The following is a 25,231-nucleotide window of genomic DNA, read 5'->3' on the forward strand; positions in this document are numbered from 1 at the left end:
ACGTACTTAAATTTAGAAATTACCTAGGGTTACCCATAGCCCTCTATTTTTCTAAACTCCATGTGCCTATCCAGGAGTCTCTTAAAAGACCCTATCGTATCCGCTTCCACAAACATTGCCGGCAGCCCATTCCACGCACTCACGATTCTCTGCGTAAAAAACTTACCCCTAATATCTCCTCTGTACCTACTTCCAAGCACCTTAAAACTGTGGCCTCTTGTGTTAGCCATTTCAGCCCTGGGGAAAGGCCTCTGACTATCCACACAATCAATGCCTTTCATCATCTTATACACCTCTATCAGGTCACCTCTCATCCTCCGTCACTCCAAGGAGAAATGGCTGAGTTCACTCAACCTATTCGCATAAGGCATGCTCCCCAATCCAGACAACAGTCTTGTAAATCTCCTCTGCACCCTTTCTATGGATTCCACATCCCTTCTATAGTGAGGTGACCAGAAATGAGCACAGTACTCCAAGTGGGGTCTTACCAGGGTCCTATATAGCTGCAACATTACCTCTCAGCTCTTAAACACAATCCCACGGTTGATGAAGGCCAATGCTCCATATGCCTTCTTAACCACAGAGTCAACCTGTGCAGCAGCTTTGAGTGTCCTATGAACTCAGACCCCAAGATCACTCTGATCCCCCACATCGCCAAGAATCTTACCATTAACACTATATTCTGCCATCATATTTGGCCTACCAAAATAAACCATCTCACACTTATTTGGGTTGAACTCCATCTGCCACTTCTCAGCCCAGTTTTGCATCCTATCGATGTCCTGCCGTAACCTCTGACAGCCCTCCACACTATCCACAACACCCCCAACCTTTGTGTCATCATCAAATTTACCAAACCATCCCTCCACTTCCTCATCCAGGTGATTTATAAAAATCACAGAGAGTAGGGGGTCCCAGAACAGATCCCTGAGGCACACCGCTGGTCACCGGCCTCCATGCAGAATATGACCCGTCTACAGCCCACTCTTTGCCTTCTATGGGCAAGCCAATTCTGGATCCACAAAGCAAGGTTCTCAAGGATCCCATGTCTCACTTACTCAATAAGCCTCACAAGGGGTACCTTATGAAATGCCTTGCTGAAATCCATATACGCTACATCTATTGCTCTACCTTTATCAAACGTGTTTAGTCACATCCTCAAAAAATTCAATCAGACTCGTAAGGCACAACCTGATCAGGCTTGTAAGCTTTTCAATCTGCTGTAAGTCATCCCTACAATCGCCAAGGTCCTTTTCCGTAGTGAATACTGAAGCATAGTATTCATTAAGTACCTCCGGTTCCATACACACTTTTTCACTGTCACACTTGATTGGTCCTATACTCTTGCGTCTTATCCTCTTGCTCTTTACCTACTTGTAGGTGCCTTGGGGTTTTCCTTAATCCTGCTCACCAGGCCTTATGGTGGCCCCTTCTGGCCCTCCAAATTTCATTCATAAGCTCCTTCCTGCTAGCCTTGTATTTTTTGAGTTCTCCATCATTAACTAGTTTTTTGTACCTTTCATAACCTTTTCTTTTCTTCTTGACTAGATTTTCAACAGCCTTTGTCCACCATGGTTCCTGTACCCTACTTTCCTTTCCATCTCATTGGAACGTACCTATGCAGAACATCATACAAATATCACCTGAACATTTGCCACATTTCTGCCATACATTTCCCTGAGAACATCTGTTCCCAATTTATGCTTCCAAGTTCCTGCCTGATAGCTTCATAATTCCTCTTACTCCAATTGCCTATCCCTCTCCAATGCTATGGTAAAGGAGATAGAATTGTGATCACTATCTCCAAAATGCTCTCCCACTGAGAGACCTGACAGTTGACCAGGTTCATTTCCCAATACCAGATCAAGTACAGCTTCTCCTCTTGTAGGCCTATCTACATATTGTGTCAGGGAACCTTCCTCAACACATCTAACAAACTCCACCCCATCTAAACCCTTGCTCTAGAGACGTCAATCAATACTGGGGAAATTAAAATCTCCCACCACAACAACCCTGTTATTATTGCATCTTTCCAGAATCTGCCTCCCTATCTGCTCCTTGATGTCCCTGTTACTATTGAGTGGTCTATAAAAAACACCCAGTAGAGATATTGACCCCTTCCTGTTCCTAACTTCCACACACAGACTCAGTAGACAATCCTCCCATGGCTTCTTCCTTTTCTGAAGCCGTAACACTGCCTCTGATCAGCAGTGCCACGCCTCCACCTTTTTTGCCTCCTTCTCCGTCCTTTCTGAAACATTCCTCTAAGCTCATTCACTTTGTTCATGATACTCCTTGCATTAAAAGTCACATCTCAAACCACCAGTCTGAGTGCATCCCTTCTCTATCACCTGCCTGTCCTCCCTCTCACACTGTCTACAAACTTTCGTGAGCCAACCGCGCCTTCCTCCGTCTCTTCAGTTTGGTTCCCACCCCACAATGATTCTAGTTTAAACTTTCCCCAATAGCCTTAGCAAACCTCCCTCCCAGGATATTGGTCCCCCTCAGATTCAAGTGAAACCCGTCCTTTTTGTATAGGTCACTCCTGCCCCAAAAGAGGTCCCAATGATCCAGAATTCTGAATCCCTGTCCCCTGCTCCAATCCCTCAGCCACGCATTTATCCTCCGCCTCACTCTATTCCTATACTCACTGTTGCGTGAAACAGACAATAATCCCGAGATTACTACCTTTGAGGTCCTGCTTCTCAACTTCCTTCTTACCCCTCTGTAGTCTGTTTTCAGGACCTCCTCCCTTTTCCTACCTATGTCGTTGGTACCATGACCTCTGGCTGTTCACCTTCCCACTTCAGGATATCGTGGACACGAACAGAAACATCCCAGACCCTGGCACCTGGGAGGAAAACTACAATCCGTATTTCTTTCCTGCATCCACAGAATCACCTGTCTGACCCCTCTGATTATAGAGTCCCCTATCACTGCTGCCATCCTCTTTCCTTTCCCTATCCTTCTGAGCCACAGGGCCAGACTCTGTGCCAGAGGCGCGGCCACTGTTGCTTCCCCCAAGTAGGTTGTTCCCACCAACAGTCTGTACTCAAACAGGAGTACTTATTGTTAAGGGGAACAGCTGCAGGGGTACTCTTTAGTATCTGACTCTTGCCCTTCTCTCTCCTGTTATCCACTTATATGTCACCCAAGGCCCCAATGTGACTACTTGCCTATAGCTCCTCTCTATCACCTCCTTACTTTCCCTGACCAGATGAAGGTCATCGAACTGCTTCTCCAGGACTTCCCACATCCGACACCCAGTACAGAACACCAGCCTCACAGACATACTTCCTATTCCTATTCTTCCCAAGTAACTTACCTCACCTCGACCATTACCGCCAAAGCTCTGTAGAACCAAAGCCCTCCTACTCTGACTCCATCTACCCACACACCAGCTCTATAAAGCTGTCTTTTTTTAAACCCTTCCCACTGGTCTAACTTGCTGACATCCATGCACCTGCACAGCCGTTCTCGATCAAACTGCCAAAGAAAAACTGATCTCCTTTCAGACACTCCCACTGACATCCACATGCCAACAGTCATTTCTCGATTCTATTCGAGAAGATATTTAAATCACTCTTCATTACAGGTGAGATACTGGAGGACAGCTAAAGTTGTTCTGCTGTTTTAAAAAAGGCTCTTAAAAATAAACTAGGAAATTATAGACTGGTGAGCCTGACATCAGTTGTGGGAAAGTGATTATAAGGTATTCTGAGGGACTGAATATATGAGTATTTGGATAGAAATGGACTGATTATGGATAGTCAGCCTGGGTTTGTGCATGCTAGGTCACATCAACCAAAGTTACCAGGAAAGTTGATGAAGGCAAGGCAGTTCATAAAATCCTGCATGGAAGATCAATCAAGAAGGATCAGTTACTTGGCATTCAAGATGAAGTAGTAAATTAGATTAGAAACTGGCTTTGTAGGAGAAGCCAGAGTGGTCTTTAAGTGATTATGCAGAAAGTTTGAAGTTAATAACTCATATCCTTCTACCTTAGACCACGAACTTATCAATCATCTCTGCTGTGGGCACTTTCTGGAGGTCCAAGATCCTTATGCTCCATGACCGCTGGACTAAGTGTGTAAATGTAGGAGGGGACTGTGTTGAAAAATAAATGTGCTAGGTTTTCTAAAATTGAATCCTTTTACCTTAGGCCACAAACTTATCAATCACCCCTCGTACTGTCCTTCAACAGGTTGTTGAGTGGTTGAGCAGTTGATGATAATCTGCCACTAGCTTGTAAATACATGGAATCAGAATCAGGTTTATTATCACAGGCATGTGTTGTGAAATTTGTTAACATAGCAGCAGCAGTTCAATGCAATGCATAATATAGAAAAAAAAACAAATTTCACAACATATGCCAATGATATTAAACCTGATTCTGACAGAATTCCAAAAAACACTAGTTCTTATTTTCTCAGACAGTTTGGAAGATAAAAGAATGTTCTTATCCTTTTGTTCCACACTAAAAATTCTTTATTTGTCTTGGATCATTCCGAGTTCTCAATCCTGCCAACTACGCCAATTGACAGACATTGGTGTTTAAATCAAGATTCTTTTAAAATCAGTAATGAAGCATAAAACTTGTTGCTTTGGGACAGTTTTATTAAAGGCTGATCAAACAGGAAAGGGGCAGTGACAAGGTCTACTACTTGAAGAGAAAAATTTTAAAAATATGGCACCTAGCATAAAACAGCTATTTTTATACTCAAAGAGAAGAAAAATTCCATTCCAATCTATAGATAACAATAATCCATGATTTTTAATGTATTCAATATATACTGTAATTTATTTACTTCATCTTCTATATTATGTACTGCATTGAACAGTTGCTAAGTTAACACATTTCACCACATGCCGGTGATAATTAACCTGATTCTGATGAGCAGCAGCAATAAGTCACATTTGAACTTGCCTCTGGAGTCACCAACTGTGATGATTAAATATCCACCATGAAACTTACGTAAACATTTTCCCCAGTGTGAACGCAGTAATATGTCACAATTATGGACGACTGAGTCAATCCCTTCCCACGTTCAGAGGATGAGAACTGCCTAACCCAGTATAAACTTGCTGGTGTGTCTCCAAGTGTAATGATTGAATGAATCCCGTCCTACCTTCAGGGCAGTTTAAGAGCCTCTCCCCAGTATATACTCACTGGTGTGTCCACAGTTGGGATAACTGAGTAATCCTTTCTCACATTCAGAGCAAGTGAATGGTTTCTCCCCAGTGTGAACTGACTGGTTTGCCTGTAGGATGCAGAACTGAATGATCCCTTCCCACACAGAAAAGGTGAATGGCTTCTCCCCAATCTGAACTGACTCATGTCCTTCTCGGTTGCATTAAATGAGTGAATCCCTTCTCACACAGAACAGGTGAATGGCTTCTCCCCAGTGTGAACTTGCTGATGTTCCTTCAGTTGCCATGACTGAGAGAATCCATTCCTACTTTAAGACAGGTGAACGGCTTCTCCCCAGTGTGAACTCGGTAATGTGACACAAGGTTGGATGACTGAGTGAATCCCTTCCCACATTCAGAGCAGGTGAATGGTTTCTCCCCAGTGTGAACTCGCTGGTGTGTCAGTAGCGTGTATGAGTTTGTGAAGGCCTTCCCACAGTCTGAGCAGGTGAATGGCCTCTCCCCAGTGTGAACTCGCTGATGTACTTTCAATTCTGATGACCGAGTGAATTCTTTCCCACAATCTGAACAGGTGAACGGTTTCTCTCCAGTGTGAACTCGCCAATGTTCCTTCAGTTGACATGACTGAGAGAATCCAAACCCACATTCAGAGCAGGTGAACGGCCTCTCCCTAGTGTGAACTCGGTAATGTGACACAAGGTTCGATGACTGAGTGAATCCCTTCCCACATTCGGAGCATGTGAATGGCTTCTCCCCAGTGTGTACTCGCTGGTGTGTCTGCAGGTTGGATTTCTGAGTGAATCCCTTCCCACAGTCTGAGCAACAGAATGGTTTCTCTTCAGTGTGAACTTGCTGGTGTCTCTGCAACGTGGATGAGTCTGTGAATGCCTTCCCACATTCAGAGCAGGTGAACGGCCTCTCCCCAGTGTGAACTCGGTAATGTGACACAAGGGTAGATGACTGAGTGAAACCCTTCCCACATTCAGAGCAGGTGAATGGTTTCTCCCCAGTGTGAACCCGCTGGTGTCTCTGTAACGTGGATGAGTCTGTGAATGCCTTCCCACATTCAGAGCAGCTGAATGGCCTCTCCCCAGTGTGAACTCGGTAATGTGACACAAGGGTAGATGACTGAGTGAAACCCTTCCCACATTCGGAGCAGGTGAATGGTTTCTCCCCAGTGTGAACCCGCTGGTGTCTCTGTAGCATGGATGAGTGTGTGAATGCCTTCCCACAGTCTGAGCAGATGAATGGCATCTCCCCAGTGTGAACCGACTGGTGTGCCAGTAGAAAAGATGACTAAGTGAATCTTTTTCCACACATAAACAAAGGGGAACGGCCTCTCTTACATATGAACCCACTGATGTACCAGCAGGTGAAATGACTGAGTGTATCCCTTCCCACAGTCTGAGCAAGTGAATTGTCTCTCATCAGTGTGAACTGATCACTGGGTCAACAGGTGAGATGACTGAGTGGAATTTTTCCCACATTCAGATGTCAAGCTTCTAATGAGTATGAACTCAGTCGAGTGTCAGGTATTCAGAGGACCGAGTGAAGCTCTTCCCACATACAGAACAGTTGAGCAATCTCTCTCCCTGGTGAACTCAGTGGTGTGTCCACGATGGGATGAGTGACTGAATCTCTTCCCACGGTCTGAGCAGGTCAACGTTCCCTCACTGGTCAATTTTCTGAAATATCTTCAGCATTGATTGCAGAGTGAATTGCTTCCACAGTCAGAACACGTGGAGCATTTCACTATGGTGTAAATTGCTGATGTATCTTCAGACTGGATGACTGAGTAGATCCCCTCCCACATGCAGAGCAAGTGAATGGTCTTTTTCGCACTGTGAATTCACTCTGTGGCTGCAGGTAAGCTGTGAGTAAATCCCTTCCCAGACTGAGAGAAGGAGAATGCTATCTCACTGCGATCAATTCTCTGGCAATTCAGAAAGTCATGTGTCAGACGTTTTGAATCCCTTGTATAATCAATGCAGTTGAAAACTGATCTCCAGTGAATAAATGCTGGAACACCCTGGTTCCAGAGGGTTAACACTGATTTACAACAGAATTTCAGACACAAGTACGTTTCTAGCTGGGATGAGACACATCTTCATCTTGGTGTTCCCAAGAAAATATCAGGTCACTCCTTAAGTATCTGAACAGAGACAGCAAAACAGATGTGGTGTTGCATTTGAGGTTCCCATACACAAATTTTCTGCTGTTTCTAACCTGTGAAAGTATTCGCAAAACACATCAATGGGTGAAGGAGAATATTTCAGGTGAGATTTTAGTCTGTGGTGAGTTCTAACATTACATTGCTACGAAATTCAACTCAAGTTGGAGGACTTCCCCATCTTCTAACTGGTCACGGATCAGGCATTCTGACTGACCATCTGATTGCATCCCTGTCTGTACCAGAATGGGCCATTTCTGACCTTCATCAACCAGTGACTTGGCTCAGTTAGTCTCTCTCCATCAGTATTACCTCAAGTTCCGGTCATGTCCCACAGTGCTATTAAAAACAGTTGATATTACATATCTGATCACAGAGATTTGCTTATTAGTCTGATCCCCTCCCCCCACGTGAACATCACAATAGCAATGCCAATGAATATGGTGTGGAGAGGAGTAGTCTTTCTCACTGGTGTGTGGCAAATTTGTGATGTGGAAACCACATGTCAGTTGGTACCAAGGACATGGGGGTATAATGTCATTTATGTACCCAGAGAGAATGGTAGAAAACAAGTTCTCCCATATAGAAAGGTCCAGAACAATTGGATTTTCTCAAGAACCAGATCATTCAGGAGGCTGAGGGAGTGTTAGGGAGGATGTATAAAGAGGTAGTTACACCCAAGGTGCAGACACAGGAAACTGGTTGACAGTCAGGAAGGAGAAAGGGGTTAAACAGCCAGTGCAGATTACCCCTGTGGCCACAACCCTCAACACAGGTATACCACTTTGGAGGGGATGACCAAGCAGAGGAAAGTCACAGCAGTCAGGTCTCTGCGACTCAGAAGGGAAGTGGGATAAGAGGCGAGCTGTGGTGATAGATTCGTTAGTTAGGGGAACAGAAAGAGGTTCTGTGGACGAGAATGTGATTCCTGGATGGTATGTTGCCTCCCAAGTGCCACAGTCCAGGACACTTTGCACTGAGTCCGCAGCATTCTGAAGTGAAAGGGTGAACACCCAAAGGCCGTGGTCCACGTAGGTACCAATGACAGAGGTAGGAAGAGTGACGAGGTTCTTCAAAGTGAATTCAGAGAGTTAATAGCAAGTTAAAGATCAAGAGTCCAGGATTCTGATCACAGGATTGCTGGCCATACCACATGCTAGTGAGGCCAAAACTAGGAAAGTTATACAGTTTAATATGTGGCTAAGGAGTTGGTGTAGGAGGGAGGGCATGAGATTTCTGGATCATTGGGCTCTCTTTCAGAGAAGGTGGGACCTGTACAAAAGAGATGGTTTTCACTAGAACTGAAAGGGGAGTAATCTCCTAGTGGGAGGGTTTGCTAATGCAGCACAGTGGGGTTTAAACTAGCATTGCAGGGGGATGGGAACCAGAGTGTCAGAACAGTTAGTGGAGAGGTTGTGAAGACAGATATCGTTAACACCTCAGACAAAGTCAGGAACGAAAAGGTTGAGCATGTTGTGACTAATATCCTGATATCCTGAGTGGTGTAAGAAGGTTATTAGGAAAAGTAGATGAGCTCAGACGTGGTTCAATACCTAGAATTATGATGTTGGTGCCATTAGTGAGACTTGATTGCAGGAGGGGCAGGACTGGCAGCTCAATATCCCAATATTGTTTTCGACGTGATAAGAGCCTGGAGAACTCGACACTGAGGCATTAAGGGTGGAACTAAGAAATAAGAAAGTTTGACCATGGGGCTATATTACAGACCACCCAACAATCCGAAGGATTTAGAGAAACAAATTTGCAGAGAGATTGTAGACTGTTGCAGGAACACAAGTTGTTGTCGTAGGTGAATTCACAAATTCAGAGAGATTACAGTCAGTTTCAAGGAACGTCAGATTGTTCTATTAGGTAATTTCAACTTTCCACATGTTTACTGGGACTCATATAAAGCAAATGGACTAGAGGGGATAGAGTTTGTCAAATGCGTCCAGGTAAGTTTTATTCATCAGTACATCGAGTCCCAATGAGAGAGAGTGTGATTTTGGATCTGCTATTCAGGAATCAGACAGGGCAGGTGGTAGAAATTTGTGTAAGTGAACACTTTCCATCCAATGATCATAATGCATTTAGTTTCATAGCGAATATGCAAAAAGATAGGTCTGGGCAGTAGGTTGAGATTCCACATTGGACAGAGGCCAATTTGGATGGTATGAGAACGGAGATGGCAGGTGTGGATTGGGACAGGTTCTTTCTGGCAACAAAAAGGAGGTTCATTGCTAGTAAGCACAAATGAGGTGCTTACGGAGGATGATAAATGCAAGAGAACACTTAAGAAAGAAATCAGGAGGGCTAAAAGAAGTCATGGGGTTGCCCTGGAAGACAAGATGAAAGAGAATCCTAAGGGGTTCTACAGATATGTTACGAGCAAAACGATTGGAAGGGACAAAATTGGTCCTCTAGATGATCAGAATGGAAATCCAATTGTGGGACCAAAAGCAATGAGGGAGATTTTAATTTTTTTTTTGCATCTGTATTTACTCAGGAGATGGACACAGAGTCTGTATTACTGTTTGAGAGAAGTTTGGATAAGTACATGATTAGTAATTGTATGGAGAGCTTTGGTGCAGGTCGATGGGAGAAAGCCGTTGAAATGATTCTCACGGACTAGAATGGTCGAAGAGCCTGGGGGTGTGCGATACACACTGTGACTCTGAAGGAAGGGTTTTGTTTCTTTTCCCCTGACGTCATTAATCGATAATTTCATGCACTGGAAGGTAGACACTTCATTTGAGATTAACTTAAACTCTATTTTAGTTCAGGTTTCCCCATCCTTGGATTTAAATAGCTGAATGTTGAAGGTGTCTGGCGAAGGGAGTACGCGTAGTGTCAACCATGGCTGCCTTTTTACCCAGAAACCCCCAGGAACGAGATCTCGGTCTGGCCGACACGCTCCCAGCAATACGCATGCGTCATAGAAATGGCGCAGTCACTTTGGATCATCAGCTCAAAGCTGCCGGAGTCCCGGATACGGATCGTGCGGCTGAGAGAGAGGAAAAGGATCGGGACTGTCTCGGGGTGCAGGGCCACAGTGTGTCCGAAGTTCACAACAATTCTCCCTCAGTCGCGGTGTGGACGCCGATGCCGTCGAAAACCCCGCCCGGAACCCAAGTCATACCTGCTGCCGATCCTCCTGAGGGTCTTGTTCACTCAGCGCATGTGCGATTTCGAGAAAGATCTGCGACCCTCACGTCTGCGCATTGGATCGTCCGATCAGCGGCGGCGAATTCTGAAGCGCCGAGGTGTCTGGGTAACTGAGGTGTCTCTATACATGTCTGCAAACTGCGGTTACCCTATGTCACATGGCTCAAAACCAGTCAATGTTTTTATGTAGAACACTCTGAGGGGACTTTAACTCAATATCACCAGGTATTCAGTGTGTCAAATGTCAAAGTCGAACCCACTTACAGACACAAATAGAAAACACACGAGATTCTGCAGATACCGAAAATTAGAGCCACACACAGAAAGTTCAGGCAGCATCTAAGCAGAGGAATTATCTGTCGAGGCATGGTAAAGGGTGTCAGCTCCAATTGCTTATTCCTCTCCATAGATGCTGCTTGACCCACTGAGTTCCTCCAGCATTTTGCAGAAATAAACTTTTATCAATCAATCAGTTTCCCAATGTTGCTGATCTTTCATTAATAGCGACATACTCCTGCTCTGATTCCCTTTCTCGTCCCGATAAAGTCTATTCCCAGAGTCCCGAAGCCTTGGCTTTTGCTGGGACTCCCTCTGGTTTCTGGGCCTGATCCATTGAAGATTTACCCACCATTCAGCTGTCAGACAATAGTAGACTTTAGAGTGGTGTATTGCAACAACTGAGCTGCATAAGGCACAATCCTTTGAAATCAGTGAAAATGGACCAAAATGTTGAAAATGCACAGAAGTTTAACTGCCTGTGACATTATACGTTGGCCCAGAGCCTTGAAGAATGAGGAATGTCAGGGACAAAACCAGTGAGCTCATTGTCGTCTTCAGTCTATGGAAAATCATGCAGGAAATTCCAGGGAAACCTCTTCACCCACAGTGGTGACCAGTTGCAACCTGTCATGAGATGAACAACAGAGGTGGGTTTAAAGGTACTGATAAGGAACAGAAAGACAGGCAGGGACCAGCTGGACTGAGTGTCCTCTCTACTGTACGATGGCCCTGTGACAGGCAGTAAGCACCTGAGACACAGGATTTCAAATAGAACTGATTTATTTGTCACAGATCCACAATATTAAACACTAGTCTAATATCAAAGCAAAATGTATTATTGGAGTACATACGTGTCACCACATATAACCCTCAGATTCTTTTTCTGCGAGCATTCTTTGCAAATCTATAGATTGGTAACTGTAAACAGTATCAATGGACTACAAACTGCAAATGCAAATATAAATAATAGCAATAAATGACAAGCATGAAATAACAAGATAAAGAGACAATTGGTTATAGAAACAGCAGAAAAAGAAATAGTGTAGTTATCCCATTTTGTTCAGGAGCATGATGGTTGAGGGATAGTAACTGTTTCTGAAGCTGGTGGTGCAAATACAATTTGTACCTTCTGCCTGATGGCAACAGCGAGAAAAGAGCCTGTGATGATGATGATGGATGCTGCTTTTCTATGGCAACATTTCGTGTAGATATGCTCAGCGGTTGGGAGGGCTTTACCCATGACGGACTGGACCAAATTCACCACCTTTTGTAGGATTTTCGACCCAAAGGCATTGGTGTTCCCATACCAGACTGTACTGCAGACAGTCAGCACACTTTAAACCACACATCTATAGAAATTTGTCAAAGGTTTTGAAGTCATGCCAAACCCCCGCAGAATCCTAAGGAAGTAGAGGTGTCGTCGTGCTTTATTTGCAATTGTATTTATATGATGGGTCCAGGACAGGTCCTCCGGGATAGTGACAGCTCAGAATTTAGAGGTACTGACCCTTTCCACCTTAGATCCTCTGATGTGTACTGGCTGATGAACCTCTGGTTTCCTTCTCCTGAAGTCTACAACCAGTTCTTTGGTCTGATTGACATTGAGTGAGAGGTTATTGCTATGACACCCCTTAGCCAAATTTTCAATCTCCCTCCTGTGTGCTGATTCATCACCACCTTTGATACGGCCCACAACAGTGGTAACATCAGCAAACTTGAATATGCTTATAGGTGTAGGTGTGAAGCGAATAGAGCAGGGGGGCTAAGCTTACATCCCCTTGGTGATGCTGTGCTGATGGAGATCACGGAGGAGATGTTGTTGCCAATCCAAATGCACTGGGGTCTGCAAGTGAGGAAATTCAGGATCCAGTCGCACAAAGGAGTATTGAGGACCTGGTCTTGGAGTTTACTGATTAGTTTTGAGGGGTTGATGGTGTTAAATGCTGAGCTGTAATCGATAAAGAGCATCCTGATGTATGCATCCTTACTATCCAGATGTTCCAGGGTGTGTGAAAAGCCAATGAGATGGAATCCACTGTAGACCTGTTGTTTTGGTGGGCAAATTAGAGTGGATCCAAGTCGCCAGTCAGACAGGAGCTGATAAGCTTCAGCATCAGTCTCTCATAACACTTCATCACTGTGGGTGTAAGTGCCAGTGGGTGATAGTCATTGATGCAGGTTACCACACTCTTCTTGGGCACTGGTATTACTGAAGCCTGCTTGAACCGATGGGTACCACACAATGAAAGGCTAGCATCAGCAGAACAAACCCTCCAATCCTCAGTGACCAGGCTTCAGTCCTGAGTGTGATAAGCAGCCACAATATCTGCAGAATCCAACATTAATAATCAGTTGGGAACTTGCAACCAGATTCAGTCACCACGACGGGTAACATTTTAACATGCAGCTCACTTGAACTTCCTCCCTGATGTGAAGTTGCGGGTGCTTCAGCAGAAGGGATAACAGAGTAAATCTCTTTGCTCACTCTGGACAGAAGTGTGGCTTCTACTTGCTGTGAATTTGCTGGAGCCTCACAAGGTGGGTTAACTGAATGGAACCCTTCCCACACTCAGAACAGGTGTATGGCTTCTCCCCTGCATGAACTGGCCGGTGTTTCAGTAGCTCTCAGGATAGGAATAACACCTTTCCCACACTTGGAATAGATGAATGGTTCTCCCCTGTGTGACCTTGCTGGTGTATCTGCTGGTGCAGTGCCCAGTGAATCCCTTCCAAAATGAGATGCAATGAATGGCAGCTCACTGCTATCAGCTGTCTGGCCATTCATCAGGTCAGATCACAGACATGTTCATGGATTCGGGTTCTCCTTGCTTCAACTGGTGTGTTGTCTTCTCAATCATCTCCTCCTCCACGTGCGAGTGGGAATAAAAGGACTCTTTTCTATTTGGCAGCCAGTGACCAGAGGTGTTCGGCAGGGGTCTGTGTTGGGACCACTTGTTTTTATACTGTATATCAATGATTTAGATGATGTAGCTTCAGCTTCTCAATCATCTCCTCCTCCACATGCAAGGATCAGTGGCATTCAAATGCTGAGCAACTGACAGACACAGCAGAACTGACGTGTTGTTGTGTTTCAGATTCCCATACACAAATCCTTAACCTTAACCGAGAGTGACATAGTTAATTCAGAAACAAAGGTTCTGAACTTAAAGAGGGGTAACTTTGAAGGTATGAGACGTGAATTAGCTAAGATAGACTGGCAAATGACACTTAAAGGATTGACGGTGGATATGCAATGGCAAGCATTTAAAGGTTGCATGGATGAACTACAACAATTGTTCATCCCAGTTTGGCAAAAGAATAAATCAAGGAAGGTAGTGCACCCGTGGCTGACAAGAGAAATTAGGGATAGTATCAATTCCAAAGAAGAAGCATACAAATTAGCCAGAGAAAGTGGCTCACCTGAGGACTGGGAGAAATTCAGAGTTCAGCAGAGGAGGACAAAGGGCTTAATTAGGAAGGGGAAAAAAGATTATGAGAGAAAACTGGCAGGGAACATAAAAACGGACTGTAAAAGCTTTTATAGATATGTAAAAAGGAACAGACTGGTAAAGACAAATGTAGGTCCCCTGCAGACAGAAACAGGTGAATTGATTATGGGGAGCAAGGACATGGCAGACCAATTGAATAATTACTTTGGTTCTGTCTTCACTAAGGAGGACATAAATAATCTTCCAGAAATAGTAAGGGACAGAGGGTCCAGTGAGATGGAGGAACTGAGTGAAATACATGTTAGTAGGGAAGTGGTCTTAGGTAAATTGAAGGGATTGAAGGCAGATAAATCCCCAGGGCCAGATGGTCTGCATCCTAGATTGCTTAAGGAAGTAGCCCAAGAAATAGTGGATGCATTAGTGATAATTTTTCAAAACTTGTTAGATTCTGGACTAGTTCCTGAGGATTGGAGGGTGGCTAATGTAACCCCACTTTTTAAAAAAGGAGGGAGAGAGAAACCGGGGAATTATAGACCGGTTAGCCTAACATCGGTGGTGGGGAAACTGCTGGAGTCAGTTATCAAGGATGTGATAACAGCACATTTGGAAAGCGGTGAAATGATCGGACAAAGTCAGCATGGATTTGTGAAAGGAAAATCATGTCTGACAAATCTCATAGAATTTTTTGAGGATGTAACTAATAGAGTGGATAGGGGAGAACCAGTGGATGTGGTATATTTGGATTTTCAAAAGGCTTTTGACAAGGTCCCACACAGGAGATTAGTGTGCAAACTTAAAGCACACGGTATTGGGCGTAAGGTATTGGTGTGGGTGGAGAATTGGTTAGCAGACAGGAAGCAAAGAGTGGGAATAAACGGGACCTTTTCAGAATGGCAGGCGGTGACTAGTGGGGTACCGCAAGGCTCAGTGCTGGGACCCCAGTTGTTTACAATATATATTAATGACTTGGATGAGGGAATTAAATGCAGCATCTCCAAGTTTGCGGATGACACGAAGCTGGGTGGCAGTGTTAGCAGTGAGGAGGATGCTAAGAGGATGCAGGGTGACTTGGATAGGTTGGGTGAGTGGGCAAACTCATGGCAGATGCAATTTAATGTGGATAAATGTGAAGTTATCCACTTTGGTGGCAAAAATAGGAAAACAGATTATTATCTGAATGGTGGCCGATTAGGAAAAGGGGAGGTGCAACGAGACCTGGGTGTCATTATACACCAGTCATTGAAAGTGGGCATGCAGGTACAGCAGGCGGTGAAAAAGGCGAATGGTATGCTGGCATTTATAGCGAGAGGATTCGAGTACAGGAGCAGGGAGGTACTACTGCAGTTGTACAAGGCCTTGGTGAGACCACACCTGGAGTATTGTGTGCAGTTTTGGTCCCCTAATCTGAGGAAAGACATCTTTGCCATAGAGGGAGTACAAAGAAGGTTCACCAGATTGATTCCTGGGATGGCAGGACTTTCATATGAAGAAAGACTGGATGAACTGGGCTTGTACTCGTTGGAATTTAGAAGATTGAGGGGCGATCTGATTGAAACGTATAAGATCCTAAAGGGATTGGACAGGCTAGATGCAGGAAGATTGTTCCCGATGTTGGGGAAGTCCAGAACGAGGGGTCACAGTTTGAGGATAGAGGGGAAGCCATTTAGGACCGAGATTAGGAAAAACTTCTTCACACAGAGAGTGGTGAATCTGTGGAATTCTCTGCCACAGGAAACTGTTGAGGCCAGTTCATTGGCTATGTTTAAGAGGGAGTTAGATATGGCCCTTGTGGCTACAGGGGTCAGGGGGTATGGAGGGAAGGCTGGGGCGGGGTTCTGAGTTGGATGATCAGCCATGATCATAATAAATGGCGGTGCAGGCTCAAAGGGCCGAATGGCCTACTCCTGCACCTATTTTCTATGTTTCTATGTTTCTATCCTGTAAAATTTTACAAAGTACATCAATGGGAGACAGACAATATTTCAGCTAAGTTAGTCTTTTCTGTGACCTCTGATACCCCATTGTTACAGTGAGGCTCGACACAGTTTGGAGGAACAACACTTCATCTTCTAACTGGACACAGAATCAAATTCATTGTATACCTGTCTGTATCAAAATGGGTCATTTCTGTCCTTCATCAATCTGACTTGGCTCAGTTTCTCTCTCTCATAGAGTCATAGTAAAGTACAGCACAGAAACAGGACATTTGGCCCATCTAGTCTGTGCCAAACCATTAATCTGCCTGCTCCCCTTAACGTGCACCCAGACCTCAGACCTCCATATGCCTCCCAGCCATGTACCAATCCAATTCAATCTCTTTAATATTGAAATCAACCACACATCCATCATTTGTGCTGGCAATTCATTCCACACTCTCACCAGCCTCTGAGCAAAGATATCCTCTTAAATATTTCTCCTTTCACCCTGAACCAATGACCTCTATTTGTAGTCTCACCCACCCTCAGTGGAAAAAGCCTGCTTGCATTTACCATCTCTGAATCTCTCATAATTGTGTATAGCTCTATCAAATCTCCTCTCAGTCGATTACGTTCTAGGAAATTAAGTCAGAACATTGTCAACCTTCCCCTGTAACTCAGGTCCTCAAGCCCCAGCATTAATCTTGTAAATTTCCTCTGCATTCTTTCAAACTTATTTACATCTTTCCTGCAGGTAAATGACCAAAACCTGGACACAACATTAAATACAATTCCAACATAATATCCCATCTCCTGTTCTCAATAGATTGATTGATGGATGCCAACGGGCTAAAAGCATACTTTATTCCATACTTCATACTACTTTTAAGGAATTATGGATCTGTATTCCCAGATACTTCTGCTCTGCCCTACTGCTTATCTGGTGTGTTCCATCCTCCAAACTGTAACATCTCACAATAAAATCCTTCATCTAATTATTCCAGCTGGTCCAGATCCTGCTGCAAGCTTTGATAGACCTCTCACTGTCCACTATACTCTCAATCTAGTTGCCATCTGCAAATTTGCAGATTCAGTTTAACACGTTACCATCTAGACTGTTGATATAGATGACAATAAAAAGGACCCAGCACTAATCCCTGCAGCTCAACACCAGTCAGAGAGGCAACCATCCACAACCAACTGCTGGCTTCTTCCGTGACGCCAATGTCTAATCCAATTTACTACATTATCCTTAATACCAAGTGACTGAAGCTGCTTGGTCAGCCTCCCATGTGGGACCTTGTCAAAGATCTTGCTAACATCCACATAGACAACATGCAATGCCTTGTCTTCATCAATTTTCCTGCTAACTTCCTGAAAAACTATTATAAGATTGCTTAAACTTGACTTACCATGCACAAAATCATGTTGACGGTCCCTAATCAGTCCCTGTCTATCCAAATGCTCATATATCCAGTCACTTAGAATACCTTCCAGTAACTTTCCCATACTTTAATCGGCCTTTAATTTCCTGGTTTATTTTTAGAGCCTTTTTAAAACAACAGAACAACAGTAGCAATTCATTAATCCTCCAGTACCTCTCCCGTGACTAAAGATGTTTTAAATATTGTTGCTGGAACAATTGCAATTTCTCCGAAGTCTCTTTATACCCCAGATTTCTGAACTTTCTCCCCGTGGCTCAGAAGGGTAGGGATGGGAAGAGGATGGCAGCAGTGATAGGGGACTCTATAGTTACGGGGTTAGACAAGCGATTCTGTGGATGCAGGAAAGGAACGTGGATAGTAGTTTATGTCCCAGGTGCCAGGGTCCAGGGTGTCTCTGATCATGTCCGTGATATCTTGAAGTGGGAAGGAGAACAGCCAGAGGTCTTGGTACATATTGGTGCCAACGACATAGGTAGGAAAAGGGAGGAGGTCCTGAAAGCAGACTATAGGTAGTTAGGAAGGAAGTTGAGAAGCAGGACCTCAAAGGTAGTAATCGCGGGATTACTGCCTGTGCCACGTGACAGTGAGTATAGGAATAGATTGAGGTGGGGGATAAATGAGTGGCTGAGGGATTGGAGCAGGGGGCAGGCATTCAGATTTCTGGATCATTGGGACCTCTTCTGGGGCAGGTGTGACCTGCAGAAAAATGACAGGTTGCACTTGAATCTGAGGGGGACCACTATCCTGGCGGGGAGGTTTGCAAAGGCTATAGGAGAGAGTTTAAACTAGAATTGCTGGGGGTGGGAACCGAACTGAAGTGACGGAGGGAAGGGAGGTTGGATCACAAATAGAGAAAGCTTGGAGACAGTGTGAAAGGGAGGATGGGAAGGTGACAGAGAAGGGACTCACTCAGACCGATGGTTTGAAATGTGTCTATTTTAATGCGAGGAGTACTGTATTATGAATAAAGCGGATGGGCTTAGAGTATGGATCAGCACTTGGAGCTATGATGTTGTGGCCATTACAGATACTTGGATGGTGCAGGGGCAGGAATGGCTACTTCAAGTGCCAGGCTTTAGATGTTTCAGAAAGGACGGAGGGAGGCAAAAGAGGTGGGGGCGTGGCACTGTTGATCAGAGATAGCGTCATGGCTGCAGTAAAAGAGGAAGTCATGGGGGGTTGTCTACAGAGTCTCTGTGGGTGGAAGTTAGGAATAGGAAGGGGTCAGTAACTCTACTGGGTGTTTTTTATAGACCACCCAATAGTAACAGGGACATTGAGGAGCAGATAGGAAGACAGATTCTGGAGAGGAGTAATAATAACAGGATTGTTGTGGTGATAGAGTGAGGGGTTTAGATGGGGTAGAGTTTGTTAGGGGTGTTCATGAAGGTTTCTTGACACATTATGTAGATAAGCCTACAAGATGAGAGGCGGTATTTGATCTGGTAGTGGGAAATGAACCTGGTCAGCTGTCAGGTCTCTCAGTGGAAGAGCATTTTGGAGATAGTGATCACAATTCTATCTCCTTTACCATAGCATTGGAGAGGGATAGGAGCAGACAAGTTAGGGAAACATTTCATTGGAGTAAGGGGAAATATGAGGTTATCAGGCAGGAACTTGGAAGCATAAATTGGAAACAGAAGTTCTCAGGGAAATGAACAGAAGAAATGTGGTACCTCTTCAGGGGATATTTACCTGGGGTTCCGTGTAGATTCCCGTTGGTGGCCATCCACAGCTGCCGAAAGTGAGGCCTCTGCCACTGACCTCGGAAATCAAGCCTGAGGCTCGGCTGGAGCAGAGGCCTCCACAACCGTGACTCAGTTTACGGACTCGTTTCAGCGAGGAGCCCGGCGATCCAGGATTAAGTGTTGGCTTCGGGGCCTGACCCAATTGACAGCCCGGGCCCCCGGCAGCTGGAAGTGGCAGCGGAGCTTCCCCCATCACTCGGCCCGACCTAGAGCGCCCAATGACACGACCCACCGATTGATCCCCGCAGGATGCGTCCACCAACCTCAAAGAGCTGAGAACAACACACTGCATCGATGGAGATCTGGAAAGATGCTCTATTTACCGAGGAAGCGTGGGGGAAGCGTGGGAAAAGAGCTGGGCTGCTGGTCAGATTGAAGCTGAGGGGCTTCGGGGTCCCTATGCCCACCATCCTACAAGCTGATGTGCAAGCCATAGAGAACAAGGTGGATGATCTTAAAGGGAGCCTCACCTACTGCAGGAAGATGCAGAACTGCTGTGTATTATGTTTCACTGAGACCTGGCTCTCCCCTGCCACCCCCGACTGTGCCATCTGACCGGAGGAATTTTCAATCCATCAGATAGACTGCACGGCGTCTTCAGGCAAGACGAGGGGAGGTGGTGTCTGCCTACTGATCAACACTGCGTGGTGCTCGGACACAGTGGCACTGACAAGATCCTGCAGCCCCGACCTGGAACACCTGTCGGTGAAGTGTCGTCCCTACCATCTGCCACGGGAATTCATCTCAGTCATAATAACAGTGGTCTACATTCACCCCCCCCCCCACCAAGGCGGACGTGGAGTGTGCTCTGAACATACTGTATGCCAACATCAGTGAACTTGAGACCAGGTATCCGGAGGCTTTGCTCATTACAGCCGGGGACTTTAACCAGGCCAACCTCAGAAAGGCACTGCCAAAGTTATATCAACATGTGTCCTGCCCCACTAGAGGTCTGAACATACTTGACCACTGCTACACAGCAGTCAAGGATGCCTACCGTTCCGTCCCACAACCTCACTTTGGAAAATCGGACCATCAGGCCGTACTCCTCCACCCGGCTTACAAACAGAAACTGAAGTGGGAGGTCACGGTGTCAAAAGTAGTGTCGCGTTGGACGGAGGAAACGGATGAGGTCCTCGGTGACTGCTTTGAATTGGTGGACTGGTTAGTATTCAAGGACTCGGCAGCTAACCTCAATGAGTATGCCTCAGCTGTCACGTACTTCATTTGGAAATGCACGGAGGACTGTGTGTATCGCAAGACAATCCGGGTATTCCCTAACCGGAAACCTTGGATGAATTATGAGGTCAAGTCCCTTTTAAAGGCTAGAGCTGCGGCTTTTAGGTCCGGGGATACCAGTCGCTACACAGAATCCAGGCATGAACTCTGGAAAGTCATTAAGGGCGCCAAGAGGCAATATTGAGCCAAGTTGGAAGCCCAGGCTAACCAGAGGGATGCCAGTAGACTATGGCAGGGTCTAAATGAGATCACTGGGTGCAAAGAAAAGGCTGGGAATATCAATAACTGTGGCGCTTCTCTTCCTGACAAACTTAACGTATTCTATGCAAGATTCGAACAGAAGAGGAGCGTCTCGTTCCCTCCGGATGAACCTGACCTAGTGGCATCGAGATTCATCGACACCGAGGAGGACGTTAGAAGGGCCTTCCTGAAAATAAATCCAAGGAAGGCGACGGGCCCAGATGGCATCCCAGGACGGGTTCTCCAGGCCTGTGCAAGCGAGCTAGCTGGAGTGTTTGCTGACATCTTCAACTGCTCCTTGCTTCAGTCTAAGATCCCCTCATATTTTAAGAAGGCAACAATAATCCCAGTGCCGAAGAAGAGCAATGTTGGCAACATGAATGACTATCAACCTGTGGCTCTGACATCAATTTCTATAAAGTGCTTCGAGAGATTGCTTATGGCACACATCAACCACAGCCAACTGGTCAACTTTGACGCTTTGCCTACTGGAGCAACAGGTCAATGGCAGATGCCATCTCTCTAGCCCTACATTCCTTCTTAGAACACCTGGAGAATAAAGATGCATACATAAGGCTCCTTCTCATTGACTACAGTTCTGCCTTTAGTACCATCATTCCAAATAAACTGATTCCTAAGCTCCAGAACCTGGGCCTTAGCACTCAGATCTGCAGCTGGATCTTCAACTTCCTCACAGACAGGACCCAGGCTGTAAAAATAGGGGACAAACTCTCCTCTACAATCACTCTGAGCACTGCTGCCCCACAAGGCTGTGTACTCAGCCTCCTGCTGTACTCACTGTACACCCATGATTGTGTAGCCAAGTTTCCATCAAACTCAATATATAAGTTTGCTGATGACATAATTGTAGGCCGTATCTTGGGTAATGATGAGTTTGAGTACAGAGAGGAAATTAAGAACCTGGTGGTATGGTGCGAAGACAATAACCTATCCCTCAGCATCAGCAAGACAGAATTGGTTGTTGACTTCAGAAGGAATAGCGGACTGCACGACCCAATTTACATCAGTGGTGCGCAAGTGGAACAGGTCAAAAGCTTTAAGTTCCTCGGGGTCAATACCACAAGTGACCTGACTTGGTCCAACCAAGCAGAGTTCACTGCCAAAAAGGCCCACCAGCGCCTTTACTTCCTGAGAAAACTAAAGAAATTTGGCCTGCCCCCTAAAACCCTCACTAATTTTTATAGATGCACCGCAGAAAGCATTCTTCTAAGGTGCATCACAACCTGGTATGGAAGTTGTCCTGTCCAGTTGTCTAGACCGAAAGAAGCCGCAGAAGATCAAGAACACGGCACAGCACATCACACAAACCAATCTTCCGTCCTTGGACTCACTTTACACCGCACGCTGTAGGAGCAGTGCTGCCAGGATAATCAAGGACACGACCCACCCAGCCAACACACTTTTCGTCCATCTTCCCTCCGGGAGAAGGCTCAGGAGCTTGAAGACTCGTACGGCCAGATTTGGGAACATCTTCTTTCCAACTGTGATAAGACTGCTGAACAGATCCTGACCCGGATCTGGGCTGTACCCTCCAAATATCCATTTTTCTATTTTCTATTTATGATTTATAATTTAAATTTTTAATATTTACTAATTTTTTACTATTTTTAATATTTAATATTTGTAATCCAGGGAACGGAAAGCGCAGAATCAAATACTGCTGTGATGATTGTACGTTCTAGTATCAATTGTTTAGCGACAATAAAGTATAAAGATTCATTCCAATGAGACAGGGAAAGGGTTGTAGGGTACAGGAACTGTAGTGTACAAAGGCTGTTGTAAATCTAGTCAAGAAAAAGAACTTATGAAAGCTTCAAAAAACTAGGTAATGATAGAGATCTAGAAGATTATAAAGCTAGCAGGAAGGAGTTTAAGAATGAAATTAGAAGAGCCAGAAGGGGACACGAGATGTACTTGGTGGACAGGATTAAGGAAAACCTGAAGGCATTCTACAAGTATGTGAAGAGCAAGAGAATAGGACCAATGAAGCGTGACAGTAGAAACGTGTGTACGGAACCAGAGGAGATGGCAGAGGTATTCAATGAATACTTTACTTCAGTATTCACTATGGAAAAGGATCTTGGCGATTGTAGGGATGACTTGCAGTGGACTGAAAAGCTTGAGTATGTAGATATTAAGGAAGAGGATGTGCTGGAGCTTTTAGAAAGCATCAAGCTGGATAACTCACCGGGGCCAGACGGGATGTACTCCAGGCTACTGTGGGAAGCAAAGGAGATTGCTGAGACTCCGCTGATGATCTTTGCATACCAATGAGGACAGGAGAGGTTCCAGAGGATTGGAGGGTTGCAGATGTTGTTCCCTTATTCAAGAAAGGGAGTAGAGATAGCCCAGGAAATTATAGACCATTGAGTTTTACTTCAGTGGTTGGTAAGTTGATGGAGAAGATCTTGAGAGGCAGGATTTAGGAATATTTGGAGAGGCGTAATATGATTAGGAATAGTCAGCATGGCTTTGACAAAGACAGGTCGTGCCTTATGAGCCTGATTGAATTTTTTGAGGATGTGACTAAACATTGATGAAGGTAGAGCCGTGAATGTAGTGCATATGGATTTCAGCAAGGCACTTGATAAGGTACCGCATGCCAGGCTTATCGAGAAAGAAAGGAGGTATGGGATCCAAGGGGACATTGCTCTGTGAATCCAGAACTGGCTTGCCAACAGAAGGCAAAGTGTGGCTGTAGACGGGTCATATTCTGCATGGAGGCCAGTGACCAGCGGTGTGTCTCAGGGATCTATTCTGGGACCCCCTATTCTCTGTGATTTTTATAAATGACCTGGATGAGGAAGTGGAGGGATGGGTTAGTAAATTTGCTGATGACACAAAGGTTGGGGGTGTTGTGGATAGTGTGGAGGGCTGTCAAGAGTTTACAGTGGGACATTGATAGGATGCAAAACTGGGCTGAGAAGTGGAAGATGGAGTTCAACCCAGATAAGTGTGAGGCAGTCCATTTTGGTAGGTCAAAAATGATGGCAGAATATAGCATTAATGGCAGTGTGGTGGATCAGAGGGATCTTGGGGTTCGAGTCCATAGGACACTCAAAGTTGCTACACAGGTTGACTCTGTGGTTAAAAAGGCATACAGTGCATTAGCCTTCATCAACCGTGGGATTGCGTTTAAGAGCCGAGAGGTAATGTTGCAGCTACATAGGACCCTAGTCAGAGTACAGTACTGTGCTCACTTCTGGTCACTCACTACAGGAAGGACATGGAAACCATAGAAAGGTTGCAGAGAAGATTTACAAGGATGCTGCTTGGATTGGGGTGCATATCTTATGAGAATAGGTTGAGTGAAATGGCCTTTTCTCCTTGGAGCAACAGAGGACGAGAGGTGACCTGATCGAGGTGTACAAGATAATGAGAGGCATTGATCGTGCAAATAGTCAGAGGCTTTTTCCCAGAGCTGAAATGGCTAGCACGAGAGGGCATAGTTTTAAGGTGCTTGGATGTAGGTACAGAAGAGATGTCAGGGGTAAGTTCTTTATGCAGAGAATAGTGAGTGCGTGGAATGGGCTGGCAGCGGCATTGGTTGAGACGGAAATGGTAGGGTCTTTTAAGAGACTCTTGGATGGATACATGGAGCTTAGAAAAATAGGCGGCTATGGGTAAGCCTAGCTAGTTCTAAGGTATGGATATGTTCGGCACAGCTTGGTGGGACAAGGGGCCTGTATTGTGCTGTAGGTTTTCTATTTTTCTATGTTTACAAATAGTCAATGTCTTTATTCCTTCTACCAAAGTGCATGATCATACACTTCCCTGCACTGTATTCCATCTGTCACTTAGTTGTCCATTTTCCTAATCTGTCCAAGTCCTTCTGCTGACTCCCCGCTTCTTCAAAATTACCTGCTCCTCCATCTAACTTTGTATTGTCTGCAAACCTGGCCACAACATCATCAATTCTGTCATCCAAATCTTTGACATGTAATACGAAAAGAAGCAGTCCCAACACGGACCCCTGTGGAACACCACCAATCACTGGCAACCAACCAGAAGAGGCAACACACATAAAAGTTGCTGGTGAACGCAGCAGGCCAGGCAGCATCTCTAGGAAGAGGTGCAATCGACGTTTCAGGCCAAGACCCTTCGTCAGGACTAACTGAAGGAAGAGTGAGTAAGGGATTTGAAAGTTGGAGGGGGAGGGGGAGATCCAAAATGATAGGAGAAGACGGGAGGGGGAGGGATGGAGCCAAGAGCTGGACAGGTGATTGGCAAAAGGGGATACGAGAGGATCATGGGACAGGAGGTCCGGGAAGAAAGACGGAGGGGGGGGACCCAGAGGATGGGCAAGGGGTATATTCAGAGGGACAGAGGGAGAAAAAGGAGAGTGAGAGAAAGAATGTGTGTATAAAAATAAGTAACAGATAGGGTACGAGGGGGAGGTGGGGCATTA

The 25,231-nt window shown here is 45.3% G+C and overlaps 1 protein-coding gene and 1 pseudogene across 1 annotated transcript in view; both read right to left on the bottom strand.

Annotated features, from left to right (window-relative positions):
• Positions 1-5,338, bottom strand: part of LOC134347335 (mucosal pentraxin-like) — a 76,534-nt gene extending 71,196 nt beyond the window's left edge. The window contains exon 1 of the mRNA XM_063049732.1: positions 5,335-5,338. Within this exon, the coding sequence (XP_062905802.1) occupies positions 5,335-5,338 (4 nt within the window). The remainder of the gene's footprint in view (positions 1-5,334) is intronic.
• LOC134347336 (zinc finger protein 585A-like) overlaps positions 4,611-25,231 on the bottom strand; it is a 105,917-nt pseudogene continuing 85,296 nt past the window's right edge.

The sequence above is a fragment of the Mobula hypostoma genome, chromosome 5 (assembly GCF_963921235.1).
Source record: "Mobula hypostoma chromosome 5, sMobHyp1.1, whole genome shotgun sequence".
In the NCBI taxonomy this organism is placed as follows: Eukaryota; Metazoa; Chordata; class Chondrichthyes; order Myliobatiformes; family Myliobatidae; genus Mobula; species Mobula hypostoma.